Source organism: Acanthisitta chloris, unplaced genomic scaffold (assembly GCF_000695815.1).
Source record: "Acanthisitta chloris isolate BGI_N310 unplaced genomic scaffold, ASM69581v1 scaffold19888, whole genome shotgun sequence".
In the NCBI taxonomy this organism is placed as follows: Eukaryota; Metazoa; Chordata; class Aves; order Passeriformes; family Acanthisittidae; genus Acanthisitta; species Acanthisitta chloris.
The window spans coordinates 9,363-31,976 of NW_008686704.1; the positions used below are offsets into that span (position 1 = coordinate 9,363).

Here is a 22,614-nt window from a genome sequence, read left to right on the forward strand (position 1 = left end):
AAGCCTCTCTGTGATGTGCCAGGTTGTAAACTGTATTAATAGGGTGATCCTTAGTACTTCAGTGTGCAATTACACCTAATTAAGCTTCTCTGATAATTAATTTCTTTTTTTATGGTGCGTTAATCCTAGTAGTCACCCTGTCATATATAAGGTCCACTGTCTAAAACAGAATATGAAACATGAAATGTTTTTAACAGAAAACCAACCAAAAACTTCCTTCAAGGAGACATCATAAGGAAAGAGCATAAAATAGTATTGACATGTTGTTTGCTCAGATGCTTTCTTTTATCAGATGCACAAGATGGGTCTAGATGAGATTTTGTGCTGATGAGCTTTATCTGAGCACAGATGTAAAATGGAAAGTTTCAAGTGGATTCTGTTTTACTGAATATGTTGGGTAAGTGGCTCTTCTCATCTCTGACAGTGCACAGAGCTGGAATGTTGGTTTAACTGGTATCCTAAAGGCTTCCACAAATGGATGTCTTCTAGTTAAACAAAATCAAAGCAAAGTGTGTAGACAAACTTAAAAATGCCTTGACACACCCCTGGTTTCAAGAACTGAACATTTATCTTACATCATGTCTGTGTTGCCAAGTCATACAAACTAATAAAATCTATAAAGTAAAGCATGTGGTGCTGGAGATCCATATCATATATTCTTTGATATGTTTTATTTCAAACTACTTCTAGTATTATTCTGAGTGCATTAACAGCTGGAGTGGATTACATGTGCCACTGGAGTCCATCTTCTGACAGGTTTTGTCTGAAAGGATTCCAGTTCATATTCTTAAAGGCTACTCAGCAGTATGAGCCGAAGCCTGGTCAGCAGAGAGCTATTGAAAATGCAGTGCTGTTTGGAATTAACAGGCTATAGTAGATGTGTCCCAAGCATCCAGCACATGTATTCTCATAGCACAATATACCTAGGTTGCAAATGTGAAATTCATAATATAGTATCATCATTCCCAATGAAATACTGTTGTCTGAGCAAGAAAATCGATTGTTTTCAAATTAAACACTAATGTAAGATTAAAATTTAATGGTTCCCCTTTTCATTTTCCCTGTCCTTTTGATATGTTATTTTTCTGGATTCCCCCATGAAAAATTAGTTAGCGTTTTTATATTTTTTACTATAATACTGGTTCTGTACTTTTCAATTATAGTGAGATTTCAGAAATTATGTAACTTTATTGTCCTTTAGGAAGTGTATGTAAGGGAGAGAATGTCATTGAGTCATCAGAGTTCAGTAAAGGTGGAGTGTTTGCCGAGTTTTATGTTTTAAAATACATTCTTATAAAAAATGCACAAAGATTTCTAGGATTGTTCTGTCAGAAATATTTGCATTCAATTTCAGCTGCCTCATCATTATGACAAGATTAGGTGGAATTTTAAGACTGCAAAGGTAACACCTATTTTCACTTTCACCATTTCTGCATAAAATAGCATTTCAATTTTCTCTCATTTATCTCATTTGTTACTGTGTTATGCTTTATCAAAATACCCTTTATTTTAAAATTAAAAATATTGTAACATTTTCATTGTGTTGCTTCAGTAGCATGATGACACAAACCTCTCAATTAACAAACAGGCAGATCTCCTATGGAAATTTGTACTGTTCAGTCCTGTCATTTTAAAGGGTTCTCCTGCATTCTTACCATTCTTGGTAGCTGAACATATTTAAAATGAGTGAGAATAACCTATGACTGATCATTCTGAAGAATGAAACTGTGTATCTGAGGATACCTTATGAAGATAAGAGCTTAACATCAAGATATTTTCAAAATATTTTCCTTCTTTGATGAAGCAGAAAATAACCCTTCTTTATGTATTTGGAACAAGAAATGTGTTCTATATTTTAGTAAGTATTTCTAGGGAATAATGCTATATAGAACAGGCAGTGTGTAAAAATAAAGCTGAGTGTCATTTGGGACGCTTGAGTTTTACAAAGTATCTTGAGGCTCTCAAAGGCAACAGACAGTTATCTTCAGGCTGTTTTGAAGGAAAAAGTTTAAAATTGGGGAACTGTAAAGAACTGCTTTACATACAAGAGCTCCAAATGTCTCTAAGTGTTTTTCCAAACTGTGAATGTTTCTGTTGGTGATAAAACCGAAGGGATGGTTGTGTTTCAGAAATGAGTATTTGTGAAGTACAGTGTTCTAAATGTAATTAAACCTTTTGCATGCATGATACCCTTACTGAGTTGACTTCTGAGAGACCCGACAAAGAAGTAAGCAATCGGAGCTCACTGATAAAGTAAAATTATGAGTTTTCTTGGGATTAAATCTTTTCTACAGACCTAGCAATGCAAAGTGCTTAGGACACACATTCTGACCATACAGCCAATAGCTGATATACAGGCCTAATGGCACAGGTCCTTACTTTTGCCATTTTTCTTTAATTAAAACAACTGAGTTCTACCTCTTGCGTTTGGGTCCCCACGCATTTGTACCATGGGTTTTTATATTTAAATGTTTTATATAAAACAACATGTTCGTTTTAATTCTGTGTGTGCATTCAGAGTATTTTTAATTTCAGTATATCATTGCACAATTTTAGTATCTTAAACTACTTATGAAACAATCACATATTTGAATAAATAGTATTTTAGCAGAATCATAGTTTTGACAACAGGAAAAATTGAGCCAATTATGTTGCAGTTCATCTAACACCATGACAATCTCATGATATACAAACTGGAAGAAAAAAAATGGCTTTTCCTATGGGAAAAAATAACTACTTTCAAACTAGGTTTTGTTGAAAAGATTTTTAAATTCACTCTGCTAGATCTCTACCATTGAAAACAATACCGGACATGTTTGGGCACATATCTTGCCTTCTGAGAATGGCTAAATAACAGGGAAAGAAAATCAAAGAAAGTGTTCTAACCATCCTTCTCATTATATATTTTGAATGTTTTTAAAGCATTAAATTAACATATGATCAACTATCTTCAAATTTTATCCCTTTTTGTGGTCTTAATTAAGAATCGATTCTGTCATGGAATTATTTAGGTTGGGAAAGTCCTCAAAGGTCATCAAATCCAACTGTAAACCAAACACTGCCAAGTCCTCCACTAAACCATGTCCCCAGGTTCCACATCTACATGTCTTTTAAATGCCTTCAGGGGTGGTGACTCCATCACTTCCTTGGGCAGCCTGTTTCAATGCTTGATTACCCTTTTGTTGAAGAAATTTTTCCTAATAACCAATCTAAAGACCCCTGGTGCATCTTCTACTTTTTATTTATGTTTTATTCCTTATTACTTGGGAAAAGAGAGCGACCCCCACCTTGCTAGAACCTCCTTTCAGGTAGTTGTAGAGAGCAATAAGGTTCCCCCTTTTTTTCTCCAGACTGAAAAACTCCAGCTCCCTCAGCTGCTCCTCATAAGACTTGTGCTCTAGACTCTTCACCAGCCTCGTTGTCCTTCTCTGGACACATCATCAGCAGGCACAACCTTCTTCAAAATTAACAAATTCCGCACAAGTTTTTTCTGACTGCACACTTAATGTCACACTTAAATCACTTCAACTTGTAGGTTTCAAAATCAGGAGTAAGATGCAATGCATTAAGCCCACTGACAAATAAGGAGTTTATCTTACACACAGGGTGGATAATGGCTTGCCAATGCCAATGAAAAATAAAAATAGCAAAATCAATGTAAAATTGAACCTGTGGTATAAACAGTCTTTCTGCTCTCCCTTCTAGCAAGTGAATTTAAAAGGGTTCTTGAGATCATTGCTACTTTTATTATGCAAAACTCTTCATGAAAGCCTGATTTATCTCTCTTCTCCATCATAGATTATCTGCAGGGAACTGAAGGTAACATCCAAAGTTCAGAGTTTGCAAAAGAATTAAACATTTTCTTATCAGACCTCAGTCAGACACTGTAATCTATCCAAAAAACAGAGATTACTTATGAACATTTTCTACAAGTAGATCGGTGACAAATTTAATACTTCCCTACGGAAACATGTTAGAATAAAAGGAGCCTAAAGGTGTGAAGTCTGTTTATTCTATTAGCCTGCAGTTATTTCCTTAGCAAAATAGTATTTTGTCAGTACTGTAAATGAGGATGGACAGATGTTAACTTGCTAGTTATGACCTTCAATTTAGTATATTTAATTGAAGTGGTAGTCTGTTTTCCTGTGTCTCAGTTTTATCATGGTCAAAAATACACGAAACTCAATTTTCCCCAAATCCAAACAATATGGTAGAAAAGGAGCTGTCTGCCAAAACCCCAAAGTTTTTTCACTGTTTTTTAGTATAGAAAGCTGTATACTGCTCATTCAAAAGAAATATATTTAGTGTAGCCAGTGGTCTTATGATGTTTTCATGGTGGCATTTTGAAATTTGGGTGTCAGACAGCAAATGCTTTAAGTTTTGATGCCAGGAAAACCTGAGATATTAAAACTCAATAGCTGATTTGACTAGTAAGTGGGTATTTGTTTATTCAGCGCTGGGTGCGTGGGGGATCGCTCCTCCTAACACGCACACTGTGGGTAACATAAGAGTTACACTTTAATGCAGCATAGGTATACATATGCATTAATTAGCTATACATATTCATTAATCTGTCCTACATACTCATATTCTTTCCAAGAATGGGTGTTACTTTTCTTAGAAATTAATCCCACCTCCCTATGCCTGTGCACTGCTGTCTCATGGTCATCTTCAGGGGTTGTGAAGATGAAGGCTCAAACTCTTCCTTCAAGTTGAACTTTTCAGCTTTATCCTTGGAGCCTGTGCAGTGTCTTCTCGGCCATGATCCAACCCATAGGGACAGCACAACCCAGTTTGCAGCTGCTTGGTTCCTTTGTCTATAGTTCCACATGTTAACTAACTCCAAAAATACTTAATCATCAGTTAATATTTTGGAAATTGCTACAATACTGGTAATTGTTTTACAAATTAATTGGCAAAGCAGGCTATGCTACACAGGTTAAATAGTAGTTATCACTGGGCTTCTTTGGTTGCCAGATGGGATTCATTTTTCAGTTTCCTACTAAAAATGTATCTGCTTTTTGGGGTTAGACAGAAGTGAAAACTGAAAGATTTAAGAGCTAAAGATTTAAGAGACTACTAAGTGATCTGTGACATTTTGGAAGAAATAGCTATAGTGGCTTTGAAATTGGCTTCATTTTTTTATTTGATCAGTGTGGATGGTTACTGCTGCAAAACCAAAATACTGTGCTTAGATTCATGGGTATAATTGTAGGGGCTCTTAGAAGATTGCTGCTGTAGAACTATTGGATTCCTGGTAGATCTGATATTTAACCATAGATTGTAACTATTACCAGAAGAAAAAAATCTTTGATTTCTTTATAATGTCTTCAAATATCATAGATATTACCAGGCCTGGAGAGAGTACTGTTACAGGACAGAGAGGACTTGGGCAGTAATTGCAAAAAAAAACCCCAGGGGCTTCTCCTTCTTTACTCATAAGTTATTGGAGTTGAAATGAAAATGGAATTCTGTATGTGTGTTTGTTCTGCACTGAGGCAGAAAAGTGAAAGAGGGGGACAGTGCCAGGTTCTTTCTGGATCTCAGTAAGGGAGGTCTGACAACAAATAGCTGAATAAAATACCTACATAAAGCAGAATAGGAGGATGAATATAGATAGCAAATAAGTCTTGCTCCCTTCAGATGCTGAGAACTGTGTGTTCATGCAGCATCAGATGGATGGATTTCTCCAATCCTGAGAAATTCTTGCTATGCTTTTAGATAAAGGAAAGCCATGCTGGTGGTGTTAATCACTAGTACTGAGTGAGAGGTGCCTATAGGCTCCTCTATTACAATGAGGTGGATGAGTCTGTCCCTTGGCCAAAGGGATTTGGGCAGCATGACACATGCCTGAGAACTGCTCTGGACATAGAGCACAGGGCAGCCTTCTGTGGGAACTTCAGGGGAACTCTTACGTGGATTGCTAACTCCTTGATGTACAATAGTCTTCTGGTCAGGAGTACTATCATATTAGAAATATTATAAACAGAACATTGCATGGTCCTTAGTTTCCGGAGGGTGTTGCCCACTTTTTGCTCACAGATAAATTTATTTATGCCACCTATTCTCTCTTTCTGCAAATACTCTCTGAATGACTCTGCTGCCTATGTAGGCTCTAGAACGTTCTCCAGCACTAAAGTGGCAATTGTCTCTACAAGGGAAAGCAATAGTCCAGAGATAACATATACTGCATGCATCATAATCCTCAAAGTAGTATGTGTGGGAGATGGTACAACTCTTTGAAAGGGGCAATATGGTATTTTTAATTATAGAGATGATGCCTTTATTCTAAGTTCCATTGAGCAGTTGACTGTAATATGATTTGAACTTGGCCAGAAAGGTAAATTTTTCAATTAAAAAACCTAAAAATTCCGTACATAAACATTTTCATGTAACGTACGTTAGAATAATGGTATGTAAAGCAGATGATACACAGTTGACTCATTATTTCTTATGCAACTCTTTTTGAAGTATATAAATAACTCGGGATTCTTATAAAGGTTGCCATGTATGTCTTCTTAAGTTTTTAAAATAGCGAACAAGTACTTCCTAGTACAGAGGGCTTTCCATGTTTTCACAACTCTAGCAATGACTCATGTTTTAGCAACGAGGGTTCTAATTAGTCACACAGGGTCTAGCTGGGGGCCTGTCACTGGCAGTGCCTCCCAAGGTTCAATACCAGGCCCAGTATTGTTATCTTAGTCATCAGTGACTTGGCTGAAGGGGAAGAGTGTCTCCTCAGCAAGTTTGCTGGTGACACTGAACTGAGAGGAGTGGCCAAAACCCCAGAGTATGGTGTAGCCCTTCAGAAGAACCTCGACAGGTTGGAGAGATGGGAAGAGAAGAACCATCTGAAATTCAGCAAAGACAAATGCAGGGTCCTGCACTTGAGGAGGAGTAACTCCATGTACCAGTACAGGCTGGGGCTGACCTGCTGCAAAGCAGCTCTGTGGAGAAAGACCTGGTGGTCCTGGTGGACAGCAGGCTGTCCATGAGCCAGCAGTGTGCTCTTGTGGTCAAGAAGACCAATGTTAACCTGGGATGCATTAGGAAGGGCATTTCTAGCAGATCAAGGGAGGTGATCCTGCCCCTCTACTCAGCCCTGGTGAGGCCACATCTGGAATGCTGTGTTCAGTTCTGGGCTCCCCATTTTGAGAGATGAAAAGGTGCTGTAGGTCGTTTGAAATTCTGCATATTATTTTGCTTGAGACTTTTCTATCACCATAAAGGCATGTTGGAACAACCTGACAGATTTCAGTTTCATTTATGCCAGCTGCAGAAACAGTTGGAAGGTGATCTGGAAATCTCTTTTGAATTTAAAATGCTTTAAATGCCACCTGACTCCAAATAATTTTGTTGTTAGGAGGTATCAAGAAAAAAAGGAGGATCTTTTAAAAACATTCCAAAAGAGAAATGACCAGTAAGTTTCAGCTCTTAGGAAAAGGAGTCTTTGTAATATGACTTGTTCTGCATCAGTTTTCTCCCAGGTATAATAGTTGAAATATTTGATTGCAGTGGGATCAGCTGATGCTAAGACAGCTCTGCAAGCTGCAGTGGAAGCAGACAATGGCTCATCAAGTTCTATGGTAACAGCTTTGACCCAGCATTGTGTAAAAGCTATAATCCTTTGGACCCATAAGAGATGTTCTGCATAGGCTGAATCCTGAAAACATCTTCCCTTTGAACAGAATGTCTGTTTTAGTTCAGTAATGGATTGTCTCTAAGTGTCAAAAGGTTCTTTCACTACATTATATTCTTTGGATGCTTATACTGTACAGAGTTCAGGAGTAAACAATGACCTAAGCAGCAAGGCAACTTATTACTAGTGCATTCTATTATTCTTTTATTGTGCTCTGTATTTTAAAAAAACCCCAAAGCCACAGAAAGTCCAAAACAGCAAGGGCTCATAGGGAAAAAGCTTTTTTCTGTAATGGTCAGTTATTTATTTTTCATTGCCTTCAACAGCTGTCAACATGTTGTTTGCATTAAGAACCAGCAATGATTCTCAACTGATTTTTATCCTTTCCTTAGCGCTTTGGAGAATATTTTCAAGATCTCCAGGATTACTCCTACTCAACAGTTAATGGAGAAGTGCAGACCGTCTAATCAGTTCCAGAATACTCCAGTCTTATTTCTTTTCTTGCATACACCTTTCTCTTCATTGTTTGTATATCCCTGTCCCAAAAATATATCAGAGTAGGATGTCCATATTCTCCTTATATTTAGAGAACTAAAGAACATTACTTTGTTTTGGTTGAAGGGGTTTCTTTACCGATGATTTATTAATCTTCTGGAAGCTAGATCTGACATTGATTATTAGACTAGAAAGTTAATTTGTCATCTAAAATTGGTACAATCATAGATCACAGTAAGATTCTGCCATTAACTGCTGTTAGGCCATGTGGCCTGTTCTTGCACTGGTTGACTGGAAACATCTTACATTTAATTTACGCATTAAAAATAGGTGTTAGAGAATTAATACAGCTGATAGACAGTAATCGTAATATCTCTCAGCTGCTAGGAGAATCCACTACCAAGATGCAGCGATGTCAGTGAGGCTGGCTTCTTCATTGCAAAAGAGAAGTATCTTTAGGATATTTGATGATTCTAGTAAATGTTGCTAGGCAGTACTGGAATGCTGTTCTGTATCCATACTGATGATTGGAACAATGATTTTTGGACAAATGGCACTATCATAGTGCACTGTAGGAGCAAGCAGGAAGGTGCTGGATCCACCATTATGTAATGACTCCATCTATAGAATTGTTGTGCTTGACATGAAATAATTATCTCAATCCATTATGTTCAGGATCTTCAAAATATGCTGCCACATCTTCTTCACAGTTACTTCTCTGACTACTTAAATAGGCAATTGTATTGGCAGTATTATTCACCAAAGGTTAATGAATCAATTAAAACATCAAGAAATGAAAAGTTGTCTTTTCTAGAGAGCAAGAGCATCTGAGTTGGTAGGGAGGTACGTTTTTATGTCTATGCATTTCAGATCTATGCTTACCTACCAATGCCCCTATTCTGTCGTGGTTATGAAAAAGCAATGTTTGAGTCACCACAGTCACTGCATTCTGGCTTGAATAGTATCAGCACCTGGAATTCAGGAGCTTGTGAGCATCCATTATAGTCACTGCCTTTTTTCCCACATTGATCATTCAGACCATTCATACATGCATTATTGAGGTCTCAGGTTTCACACAGTGAAGTGTGATAACATATTTGACTATTTAAGCATACAGAACATTTTGGTTCAGGGTAGAAAACAGTCCATAGCTTTTACATATGTTACAAAAATGCATTGGTTTTACCTCAGGTGAAATCCATTATCTGTGAGGGCTTTGTTTCTCAGTACTCTAGAATATTAGAGTTATTGAAAACTCGTGAGCCTAGTATACATCCAGCAGCTATTTCAACACTTCATTCACCAGTTTGGTTGCACATAAATTGTCTTCATCCTACACTGATTCTCAGACTTCTATTTAAAATAGAAGAGTTAACTCAAATTTGGAATAGTAATGTGATTGATTCATCACCGTCCTACATGTTTGGCATAATGATGTTCTTTGTTGCATACAGAAGGTGGTGAGCCCTGATGAATGTGGGTTTGGCTCTGTTTACAGTCCTTTTTAGATAGATGTGATGCTTTGAACCAAATCTCTACATTTCTTCCAGAAGTTTGGAGTTTTGTTTATACCAGTTTATTTATCTCCTCTTCCAGTGGTCATTTGTCTAAAAGTAAAACATTTATGGATCCATAAGAGTATGTTTTGAAGGCAGGTGTCTGTCAGGGATGACAATATAATCCTGAACGTGACAGAGAGAAAGAGAGAATAACTGAGATTCCATCCAGGCCCATTTTAGTATATTCTTTTGAACTTGATGAGCTAGACTTTCCCAAGAAAATTTCTGTGAGGATACAATTGACCTTTGCTGTTTCATTCAGGGATATTCCTTAGAGGATTTAAGCCTGTTCTTTGCAATACTGCCTGTGCTTGTGCTAAAATAAAACTCATTGTTTTGTCATCTCATACAGATGCCTGCCTTAATAGAGCTATACAGCAATTTTACTTGCATTAGGCTTGCAAAATGGTTTTTCTCCTTTTATGGTGTATTGATTGTAAGTTACCACAATTGGCACACATACAGAGAAATATTCAGTAAAGACAAACTTGTTTGAGGTTCTTTTTGTGATTTCACCATGTTCTGACAGTGGGTGTAGTCATAAGCAGCTATGTGAGATTTCTTTTGTCATCTCCATTAATATTGTGTTTTAGCTCTTCCCTGGTTCTTCTTCAATCTGTGGTAATCTTAGGACCTTCCAAGTCAAAACATTAATCACTCTCTAGAGTTGTCATTTTTTGCTACTCTCCAGAGTAATGATAGCCAGTAGCATGCATGAAAGTATAATCTACCCATGCATACTCTGTGAGAAAACAATATTGTCTGTATATGTTTGTTGCTGCTTTGATATCAGCTCTTTCAGAATATTTCCTGTGTGTAGTTCCTTTGATTTCTTTCTGTACTTTGGTGAGGGTACCAAGTTGTTCTCTCTGATGTTCATACATCAATTCCTGTTCACTCTGGATGAACTGAATTGGTCATGATAGAATAGCCTGAGAAAACTACTGCATTATAGTGGTTCCTTCTCCCATTTTGAGCCCTTAAATTCTTACTCATGCTTACTCCTTCTGCATGTGTTTATGAAAGAGGCACATTTGGAGTGTTTTCTCAGCCAGCAACTGAAGTACGTGGTCCCTTATGGCAGCTATTTTACATAGTACCTATATATGGACGAGTATCTGTTTTTCAGTCATCCAGAATTCCTTCATGAAGTGGTACCGAAGTTCCAGAGTGCCTAGGAAATTAGTCCTTCAGTACTCATTTCCAGATCTTATGCTTCTTTAATTGAATTTTGGATGTTACGTTCTTGATTTCATCAGGCCTTTCAGTTTGTTTCTCTGCTTGTGACCCTGTGGGAATCTCAAAAAGTTTGGCTGACTTTACACAGTGGTGTTCAGATAGCTTTCTGTCTCTGCATGAACTCATGGAAGTTCACATGACCAGAGCAAATTCTGTTAGAGCTCTGGACAAACTTAGTATCTGCTGTAAGGCCACCTGGACTTCTTGCCTCGCAGCATCGTGTTAGTCTAATAGTATCCAGGGCTGTTTCAGCCTTCAGTGGAGTGATGCTGCCGTTTGTAGGAGTATTCAAGCCTTCTCCTGGATGGGAAGAAGGTCTGGAAGTTACATAGCAGTACTAAGCCTGCAGAAAGTACAACTGAGGATTAATCTAATTTGGTAGTACTTTTTAAAATGTTCTGGAGAGTTTTATTTAAGATTTTTAGATCAGTATATTTCTCAGAGCAAATTTTGTGATAAATAATAGCATCAAGCCAGCAATCACCAAAACTGTTGGTTGCTCCCCAGAAGCTAAATTCAGAAACTTAGATGTGCCCTAAACTCTTTCAAAAAACTATGTGTCTGTGCTAGAATAAGGAGATCTGTTTAAGTAATTGATCTGATTCCTGCATATGGATAATTTGCTGTGAAATACATGAGTGTACTTTAGGTAACACAGCTAATTCTGCACTGCAACCAGACATGCTGCTGCTGTGCTAGCCTATAGTAGACTATGAAGGATAAAGTGATAGAATTATATTGAGACTGAACTAATTTGCTGCTTATGTCAAATTTTTATCACAGTTTGAAAACTAGTTTAAAAAGTCATTTGAAAAATCAGTGCAAATCAAATTAAACACTAGTATCATGAGTTATCCAGTATTGCAAGTCATGGAATTTACAGCAGATTTCTTACTCCAGCCTTGGAATGTGCATAACACACTCCTATTGAGATATTGCAGGCAATGTAGAAGAGATTATTATAAATCATCTTTTGTATTACAGTCTCAGGTGTATCATTGCATCTTTTAGTAGTTAAGCTTACAAATATGTGATTCCTGCTTTCTTCAGGTTGTTAAAAAGGGCAGCATGGAAACCAAAGTTACTGTAACAAGAATCAACGATGTAATCTGAATTAAATGCACATAATCTATTAATAATATATGTCAAAACATATTATATTCATATATCAAAATAAATGGTGATAGAAATTAATAACTGTGAATTCTTGTTTTCCATTTCAGGTCAAGAGGTGGAGAACAGAATTTCAGTTTCCATTTCTAGAAAAATACTATATGGATATTTGCATTATTCTGTCTTATGCTGGTAGAAATAGCAGTTTAAAATCTTTGTATAAAAAGCTATGAGTGATTGATTTTACAATTCTCTGTATTTATTTTTAAGATATTTAAAGTCTTCAGGTATTTTCTGAGATAACTGTATACCACATATTACTTGCTAGATCTGACAGGATTCATGTTCTCTTTCAGGAGACGCTGATAGATTGGTGTGATGAAAAGGAACTTAATTTGATTTTAACAACCGGAGGAACAGGGTTTGCACCACGAGATGTCACTCCAGAGGTGAGGTAGTCCTGGAATAGAAAAATTTGCCCTTTCATGTGTAAATGTGTGAGTCTGGAGAAGGGGAGTGTTTTTTTTAAAAAATTTCCTCTGTAACTTTGTTTGCAGCATCTGGAGACAGTTGTGATACACAGCTTGGGAGCAGAACTAAAAAAAAAGGGAGTATAGCACAAGAGAATTAATCTGACTTGGGGTTCTGACCAAAAGCTATTTTCAAACTAAAATGTGGTATTTATAATGATTGTCCAGTCCCCTTACAAAATAAAATTCTAATGGCTTTTTGGTATAATTTTCCTTAGCACTGCGGCACAACACTGCTAAGCAAAGTCTTGTGCAGCTTTTTCTGTGTCCTGCACAAGGAAGAGTGGGATAAGGGAGATCCTTTCATTCTCCATTGCAGAATACTGCATTGACAACTACTGCATTACAGGTTGGAGCGTGAGAGGCAGACAGTAGGGGCAAAAATTCCATACAAAGTTAGTATTGATTTGCTTGACACCACATTGTAAAAAAAACCTAAACACAAAGCACAAAGATGGAGGTAACCTGCACCAGTAAATGTTGCACAGAAAATCAGGTTACATTCCACATATACCAAGCTAAAGTAAAGGGGGGGAAAAAAAGGAAACAACCTAATGACCTCACGACCATGGTTTGTCATATGAAATGACTGTGTGATTGCTGTTGAAGTATTTTGGTATTTATGGTTTCAAATTAGATTAATATGAACTTTTAAAATCACATACTTTATTTGGTTTGCTTATATTCACTAAAGGGCAGAATTAAGACTGAGTACCTGAGGTGTTTATTTGCATAATTGCACATACCTAGATTTCTCTTAAGTACTCATATAAGTTTTCAATTGCTTAGACTTTCAATTAGAGTTGATTTCAGTTCATATCTATGATACTTTTTACTTACAAATGTGTTCTGTCACATGGCTGCAGTTTAAATTTTTTTCATTCAGAATCTAAAACCATTTTTAATTTATTGTAGAACATTTGTGTAACTAAAGAAACATGTAAAGAAAATGCTCCTGTTCATTACTTCTGTTGTTCTTAGATTATATACCAGAAACCTTGAATAACTAAAACCTAAGGGTCTGTGTATTGGGAACTGGGAAGAGTAGAAGGTGACCACAATGTGCTAACTAGTGAAACTGAATTTGCAGGTTATTCACTGTGCTAAAGCCACCAAAAGTGAAATGTGCGTTGGTTAAATTTGTCTCTTACTTGCAAACTAACTTAATGGTTTTGAAGTTTGTCTTACCAGAACTGTGTAGAAGGAGGCTGAATTTCTTCTTCAGTTTTCCTGATTTATCAAGCTTCATGCAGCGTTGAGCTTAGGCAGTAGTAAAAAATGGCAATGATAAGTGTTAGTTCATTCTTGCAAACAAATGTTTTTAAGGGAAGAAAATTAGCTTGCCACTATGTGTTGTATCAAAAACATACTAAGAAGCATGAGCTTTGACCCCGTATTTTATGTCTTTGGATCAATGAGAAAGCCAATTAAAAATGGAAAATTCATTATGTCAATGTGAAATGTCCAATAGCAAGCCTTTTAGGAATACTTGCATTGATGTAGGAAGTGGTTTTAATCTCTTCTGTGTATGGTGTTGGTCCAACATGCTCTCCTCTCATCACTGAGCTGATAATGAAAGGATGTGATTATGACATTGTGCTGTTGAGATGTCATCTTAAAGATGTGATTTTTAAAACTCTTAAGAATTGAATCTGGTAATGGAAGCTGTTTTAGCATTTTTCCTGGGAATTGGAAGAGTAGTCCCTTGGGTCATATTTCAGCTGGTATGTTTCAGTCCTGTTTCTCCTAATTTTCCTGTACTTTATATTAGAAAGCATGTTTTTCTGCTTTCTTTTCTGAGTATAGATACAGAATTGCTATTGTACACACATGGTAAAGGTAGTTCCTGAGAGTATTTGCGGAAGATTTAATGTTAATTGAATTTAGTAATTATTGATAAAACTGAAATTAAGTGCCTAGTATAATGTAGCTAAAAATAGTTTTTTGATACCTCAGAAATGTATAATTAAGTTTCAGAAAAAATTAGTGGTTTCCCCACTCCCTTTGCCTTTTAAACATGATATCAGAACCATACCAGGTTATTGCAGTTGTTTCAATGATGCGTAATGACATTTTTTGTGTAATGGAATAGACTACTTTAGGCATATTTGCACTATCTGATTTCCCTTACCTGTTTCTGATCCCTAAATTTATAGCCTCAGTCTAGTCCATGGAGAGGAGCTTTTGAATTAGTTCCTGTGATTCACATTTTGAGTGGTGAAGGTCAGTTTAATTAAGCAGTGTGGATATCCTTCACTTCCTTGATTACACGACTAGTAGTGATGAAATGCATGTGGATATTTTAAATAGCAAATTCAGCAATCCGTTGGCTGAATTTGAAAGAAACTGTGTTATAGATGTTACTAGTAAATGCTGGAATTCTTTATTATGGCAGTTGGTGGTAGTTTGCATTTGAACAAAAGCCAAAGCGTAGGCTTAATTTTGCAGATACAACCACATTTTTTTGCAGTCTTATTTTACATATAATTTATGGGGGTAGTTTTTAAACCTCTGCTGGAAGTGCTCATAGTCTGCTTGTTGATTCAAAAAGTGTTTGTTGCTGGACAGAGATCAGACCTGTGCATATGGCCCAAGTTGATTTATTTAGGAAACTTTTGTTTTATATTTCAAAATGCGAATATTTTTTCCTTGGAACTAGAATATCTTAGTGGTAGTTCTTACAGAATGTTGATAATAATATACATTGGCTTTTGTGAAAAAATCTGAATAATGTTGCAGCATTTTTATCAATGACTAGGTATCGTGAGATTGAAATTTATTTTCTCTTATTGCTGTGGGTCAGTACAAAAGGGAAAAAGTTCTCTCATGTATACAGGTGTTCTGCTCAGTTTTCTATCTTCTATCTTCTCTACTTTTGCATTTATTCTTTTGCAAAATGGTGGATCCAAAAAATTCATTTGTCTACCCACTAACAGCTGGGTTTTTATCCTTTGTCACTAGTGTGATTCCATGCAAGTCTTGTTTGCCAGCTATAAGGCTAATTTTGTGTTCTTAGATAATAGCAGTAGAAGTCAACTTACTGTGATGCTAGACATTCTTGAGCTGTGTTGTTTTGTGTATTCACAAATAATTAATCCATATTGCAGATCATTTTCAACCCCGAAATTTTAAGATAATACTTTAGAAGAAGCATAGAAGAACTCTCTTCCAGCATGTGAAACCAGACAGATGTTTCTTTACAGTCTTCCTCCTTTTCCAGTGTTCTGGAAAATTTATGAATTCTCTTTTTTGGTTCTTGCCAATAATATTCTTCACTATTTATAGACTGGCTTTAAATGTATTTAGACACATACTTGTTTTTATTTAATCTGACAATATATGCATATTTGTTTGTTCTTCCATCAGAGGTCCCTAGTCCATGAAAAGAAATCATTGTTCTCTGGAACACTCTTCTATGTGTCAGCATTTTTCTGTAAAATGTATGCTCAGAATAAGCAAAATCCTCCCAGGTGTAGCCACACAGAAGCCATGTTTGGAGGGAAGAAAATCGCTATTCTGCTGTGATAGAAGTCTTTGTATATGCAGTTCAAAATTGCACTAGCATTTTTATAATCATTATCAATTGCAAATTTTCTATCGCCAAGCTTTTCCCTAAGGTATCTCTCACAGATTTTTCTTCAAATTCCATTTTATTTCCACACACTAATATCTGTATCTTTCCATTTCTCTATCACAAGTAATGCTGGCAACCCTCTTAATCTCTATTACTTGTAGTTTTCATGTGTTCTGTCTGTTTGTTTGCTTCCCCTTCAACTGTTAATGAAATAAGATGCTTGTGACACAACAGGATATGCCCTACTCTCACAGCAACATGTGTTTCCCTCAAATTAACCCATATATGCTGAGACTTTTCAAATAATAATTTCCATTTAATAGGCACTAACTTAAACTAGAAATAACAGGTAGGGGTTTTTTTGTCCTCCGTGGTTCAAATGGTGCCTTCCTAGAGCCGCTGGATATCTAGTATTGTTTGTTGTGGAAATAGAAGTACTCTTGTTCTTCTTCAGCATTATTTTAGTGTTGTCACTGGACCAAAAGAAACTAATTTTCTTTTCACAAGCAGTCACTTCAGGATGGCTCCATAGTGAGGAGGAATGAAGCCTTCATTTCACATGGGACATAAGTAATTTTGTGGTAGGAATAATAGGAAATTTTACAACCACTAGATACCCAGGGTGTTGTTTCAGCTTTTCACCCTTCAGTATTGCAGGTACCTTCCAATTTAGTAGCCTCTTCAGCATTTATTTTTGTAGTCTGTTTTAAGACTGTAGCTTTCCATTTCTCTCAGTAGAGGTCTTGCTCTGTGTTGAGTTTGATTTCTGTGTAGAGCTATTGTATAATTAAGTGTGCTTGTATGGATGATGTCTGATCCTGGAACTTGCCATCAGACCTTTTGAGGCCTCCATATTTCTTAGAAAATTGTTTCCATCCCACTATGCTCCTAAAAGGTCTGAATTACAAAACCTTGCCACGTGCATCTAAGCAACAAATAGGCATAAATGGAATATACTGCTCTGTGACAGACTCCTTCCAAGTTCTGTGCTACTGTTAGAAGTTTATCAGCAACTCTGTGAGGTACCATTCCCTTTTTCTTAGTCCTTGAAACAGTTCCTAGCTTATCTGATTAGGTCTTTATTCAGTCTGCTTTAATTTTTCATTAAAATTTATAATTTGAAATGCTGTATTTTGTGTGATACAAATCCAAATATATTTGTGTGCCATATTAATTTCATTTAAAACTCTGTATTTAGATTTTAAATCTCATATTTGGAAGGCATGTTATTATAGCATAACTGATATATTTAGTCTCAGAACAGTTTTCACTGAACAGCTATTACCAATTTCTTCAAGAAGCAGTATACAAATTATTTGCACTACACAGTACACTGTCAGGTTACAGAAATACCTCTGTCTTGGGAAATTCCACACTGCTGTCTTATGAAGGGCTAAAACGTGCCTTTCTCTTCTCTTGTTTGAGTTTCTCAGGAAAAGTTGGTAATGCACCATCATCACTGAAGAGCTTGGTTGTGCTATCATCAACAGTAGTCAGTGCATGGAAACACCTGAAGCTGCCAGGACAGCTATAGTGAGAAATGTGAGGGGGAAGACAGATCCCATTTCAGCTCCATTTACTTGAATGCCAGAGATTGCTCAAAAAAATAAGACCATCAAACGAAATACAAACAAACCCCGCAAAGCAACAACAAAATCAAAACAAACAAAAAGCACCAAAGAAAGAAGGGAATATATGCAGGGAGAGCATTTGTGAAGAATGCTGATTGTGATAAATAAAGAGGGCTCGGTAAATTCTATATATTCTGCTACATAAATAGTAGATTTTTACTTGTATCTTTGTCTGTGTCAATCCAGCTGAGATACTGGATTGTAAGAATATATGTCTCTCAACTTGTTTCTGTCTAGATTTCCCAACATAGACAAATACGAAGATGGTGGTAGAGAAAAAGGAGTAGGAATACAGAAGGTACTTGTCTGTATATGAGATTGATGTGTCAAAAACACAAAGCTGTGTATTTTTCTGACATTCCCTTTGAAAAATTTTCAAATGTTGCAGTGCATATAGAAAAAGGGAAAAAACCCTATGATGGCTAAGAGATACACTTTCTGTGAGACTTACACAGCTCAGTCTGTTTAGTTTATCATAAAGAACACTAGGAAATAACTTGGGGTTTACCTGTACTTTCTTTGGGATGTAATAATGTATGGTACTACAAGCTTTGTAAGGTACCAAGGACTTTCTTTGTCTGCTAAAGAGAATTGTAAAAATAGCTGGTATTAGGAAACTTGAGCCAGGAAAGTCCAAGAAAATCATCATAATGGAAGCATTTTATGTGTTTGGGTTGGTTTGTTTAATCACACTATTCCCTAAGAGATTAATCACACAAATTCACTAAAGAAGAGCTGTATTCTTCATTTTCATCCTAGCAAATAAACAGTGTTTGACAGTGGAAGAAATGTCTTATAAAATTCAAATTATCTTGTACTCCTTATAGAAGTCATGGATAGTGTTGAATGATGTTATCCAGTGTGGAAGGCCAAACTAGATTCTAGCTTTATGTTCTGTATGTGTTAGATGAGAAGATAGTTTGAATCTCATGGATCCTGAAATTAATAATTAAACAATTTTGTTTACTGATTTCAAGAGGATTACATGAATTGCTTCTGTCTCTTTGTTGAAAATGCTAAACCCTGATAATACTGGCTGAGAATGCTGGGGCAAATATATTTTCAATTACTTAACTAATGTATTAACCTTCTGAATAAAGTTGTCTGAGCATCATATCATAAAGATAATACTAATAGAATTCCTGTTAAGCCTTTGGATGTTTTTGTCCATTTGTGGATCAGCTTTTATTTGCTTTATTTTAGCTGTCCTTAATATTCCAGAATAGCAAATAGAAGTTCTGTTTTCTGACTTTCAAACATGTATGAAATATTTGCAAGCTCTGTTGAAAAGAAGGTAACAGAAGTAAAACAGCAGTAAGGGATTTGAATGTTTCAAAAAATGAGAAGCAAAGCCACAGTAATGAGATAGGAAATCTCATGATTTTAATCTTAAATTTTGAAATTAAGTTTTTTATTGCACCATAATTTCAGAATGGAGGGTGGAAGAAGACTGGTGTGTCCTGTGGGTGGACAAGTGGTTCCTATCCCAGTGAACCCCAATAGTTAAAAAAATACACCAAGAAGAACAATATGATTACAGTTTGCTTTTTTATTGGGATAAAGAGAAGAGTTTTCCTCCTCTTGGTATTACTAATTCATTTAGCTGGGCCCACAGCTCATGTGGCCATCTCAGTTAGTTTAAATTAACTGGCTTGTCTCCTATTAGCAGTGTAGCCACAACAGTGAATATGTCTTGCAGTCCTTTCTGTAACTGGAGAAGAAAAATAGGCCTGCCATAGGACTTCGGCATAATGAAATTTTCTATTTGGAACTTTTGTAATTTTTTTTCCTCTTAGGCATTTCTAAAAATAGTTTCCATTTATGCATCACTTTATGTGGGAAACTGAACAAAATTAAACATCAAGTTAAAGCAAAATAATCTTGAAAATATTGTCAGGCCTATAATTATGCAATTTTTGCCCTTAATGTGTCATGTTTTTCTATTCATGGTCTGTTAAAAAGAGTTTAGTAAAAGCTTACTAGGGGGGAAATTGTAATAAAATGTATAGACATGTTAGGAAGACTTTCCTGTGAAGGCAGTTTAAAGACATGATAACTAGGGGGCAAATACTAGTTTGGATTTAAGATGTGTGAAGAATTGAATGAGTTAGTCCCTTTGACAAAAGCACACTAGAATATCAAAATGGCTCACTATTAAAATAGTTGATCATTAAAACTAATACTCATTAAAGAATAGAGAATTTCTCATTTGCTCCTTGACAGTTGTGTGGGAGCTTTTCCAGGCACTAAGTGGAAAGAAAATAGAAGAGTCTTGGAAAGCACCTGGCTTCAGGAGTTGTTCTTAGAATTATGGCTATTCCTTCGACTGCTTTTGCTAATTGGTGCCATGTGGAGCAGTGAAGCTTTAGCAAAATGTTGACTCAGTATGAAGTACCAGAATAGAAAACCAAAATGACTATTGCCACACTCGGGCATGAAAATCGTATCTTGTCCCTTCACACATATGTTCTTTCTCAGTTGTTTTGTAATGAGAATATACAAATTAATAGTGAGGTGCGTAATTTATTGTTGACATTTAAACTTTCACTGTATTTTAAAAGTCCATATTTTCCTCCACAATTAAATATTTTCTTGTGGTACGCTGAGATCAGTTTGTCATAGCTCATTTTCACTGACCCTGAAAGATCTCCCTTCAGAGAGAAGGTGCTAGCAATTTTGTTCTTGATGTGGTGCAGCTAACTCTAGTTGCTGCTGGCCACAAAATCACAGGATTTTGTAAAATTGCCAATGCATGCTCTAAGTACTTCACACTCTAATATTAATTTCTGGTTCAGCCAGTGTTTGCAGTTCCTGGCTGGTTTATGCCATTACTAATCATATGATGGAAATCACTTGGTTTTCTCTGCCTAAATTTCCTGTCATTTATTTTCTAAGCCCAGATAGTAGTGTTTGTTACAGGAAAGTTTGGATATGGAAGGAATTCCTGTTCTATGACCCCAATTTCTAAATCTGAAGTTTTATTAACCTCTGTTGTTCTTGTGTCTTGCTCAGCTAGAAGAAGAATGGTGGCTGATACCCAGAGGTATCAGAGGATCTGTCAGCTTAGCCTGTCAATACTGTATTTCTTAAAAGCTTTGTTGCGTTTGGGTACATGGCAAGTCCACATGGATTCTGTCTCTGTGACCTTTCCAAATCCAGCAGAAGTAATGATTCCTTTATATTATCTAAGGTTCTCTACAGTTTGCAGGAGAGGGAAGGGTTGGTGGCTTGTTGCATTTTACTGCCTTAATAAAGTGGAATGTAGGTTTTCAGTGTTGCCAGTAAGAAGTTAATGTGCAGGTAGATAAATACACACACAACGTAGACTTCTAAATGAACAGAAATAGTGAGTTTGATTCTTTGTTAGCTGACTTTTAATTACTAGGAAGATACTTACTGAATAAGAAGACTCATGACTGAAATGACAGAGGAGTTGAATTGCTAAATTTTATTATTACTGGGATTTTCTCAGTTTTTACATTTCAAGAGTTCAGTATATGTTTCTGAAATAGAGCAGCAGCTAAGATTTCTGAAACATGGTTTAATTTGTTTAAAAAAACAACCATGTTAAATAACAGAGTGCTTAATTTAAAATAAGAGGATATTCAAGGTAACAAATAGTTGTTCATAAGTTTCATGCATAGAAGAGGATTGCATCACAAGACTCGTAAGACTAATTATTTTCATGAGAGTGTGGGTGTATCTAAGCCAAATTCAAACCCTAACCTACACTAATAATGAGTTAACAGTTAATGATGACTTCAGTTTATCTCACAAATGGCCCGCAGTGGCTAATGGGTACTCCTGTTGAACTTCACAAGCTATTTTGCAGTGGATATGGGAATGAGCTCACAAGACCAATCCCTTTCTTCTCTTATACTAGAGGTGCTAGAGGTAAGTGTGGTTTTGGGGTACGAAGGGTGGGATGTCATGAGATGAAAGTGATGTGGGCTTCTTAAATTCTTCACAAATCTCAGTAAAGGCATGTATCTGGGGATGGGCAAAGATTCAGTTGAATTCTTATTTTTTGCCCAAAGAGATTACCCAGTCCAAAACTGACATGCTTTCCTTGAACTGGGAGTCAGAAATCCCTTTTCTCTTCTGTTTTTCTGCTGCAGAAATTCCCAACATTCCCATTATGTGGGCTCCAGAGAGGGGTAAGCAACATCTTCAATCCCACCCAATCATTTCCAAACTAATTATTTGCTAGTATTTTTTTGCTTTTTAAATCACCATCAGAAACAGTTTTTAGACACATTTTTCCCATTTGTTTGATTTTCTTGTGGATTCTCATATTTTTGTTTTGTAGGAAGGTCCCATGGCCTCCCCAGGTGCTAGGGTCAGACTCATTTGCTGTTTCCATTTGTGTGCTATTCTTCTGTGGATTTTCATGGTTCACTCTGATCAAATGATATTACCAAAGGGTGAGCATCTAGATTCTTGGGACTGTTTCACTCATGGTATCCTAATTTGTTGAAGAGGCACTGCCACCCTGCTGCCCCATCAGTCGTTGGCAGGCTTATGTTTGTCCTTGCTGCCAGTTGCATCTGACTATTTGTGGGCTTTGGTCTTTTGCTGCCTTGTCTGTCTGGGGACTGCCTGGCATTCACTACTGTCTTTTACTCTCTCTACCTGCTGGCTGTGTGGCATTGTCCTCCTGAAATCTTGGCCCTTTGCCTGACTGTCTGGCATTGCCTATTGACTGGCTAATTGCTTGACATTGACTACCTACTGCCCTGTCCATCTGTTGAAAGGCGTGTATTGCCTCCTTACTGTCCTTTCGACCTGCTTGTACATGGGCATTGGCTATCTGCTGCCCTGTCTCCTGCTCTGA

General features: G+C 36.5%; 1 protein-coding gene across 1 annotated transcript in view; it reads left to right on the forward strand.

The window, feature by feature from the left end:
* Positions 1 to 22,614, forward strand: part of LOC103807555 (gephyrin-like) — a gene marked incomplete at both ends in the record, with an annotated part of 59,233 nt that overhangs the window by 8,667 nt on the left and 27,952 nt on the right. The window contains one exon of the mRNA XM_009080287.1: positions 12,402 to 12,494. Within this exon, the coding sequence (XP_009078535.1) occupies positions 12,402 to 12,494 (93 nt within the window). The remainder of the gene's footprint in view (positions 1 to 12,401; positions 12,495 to 22,614) is intronic.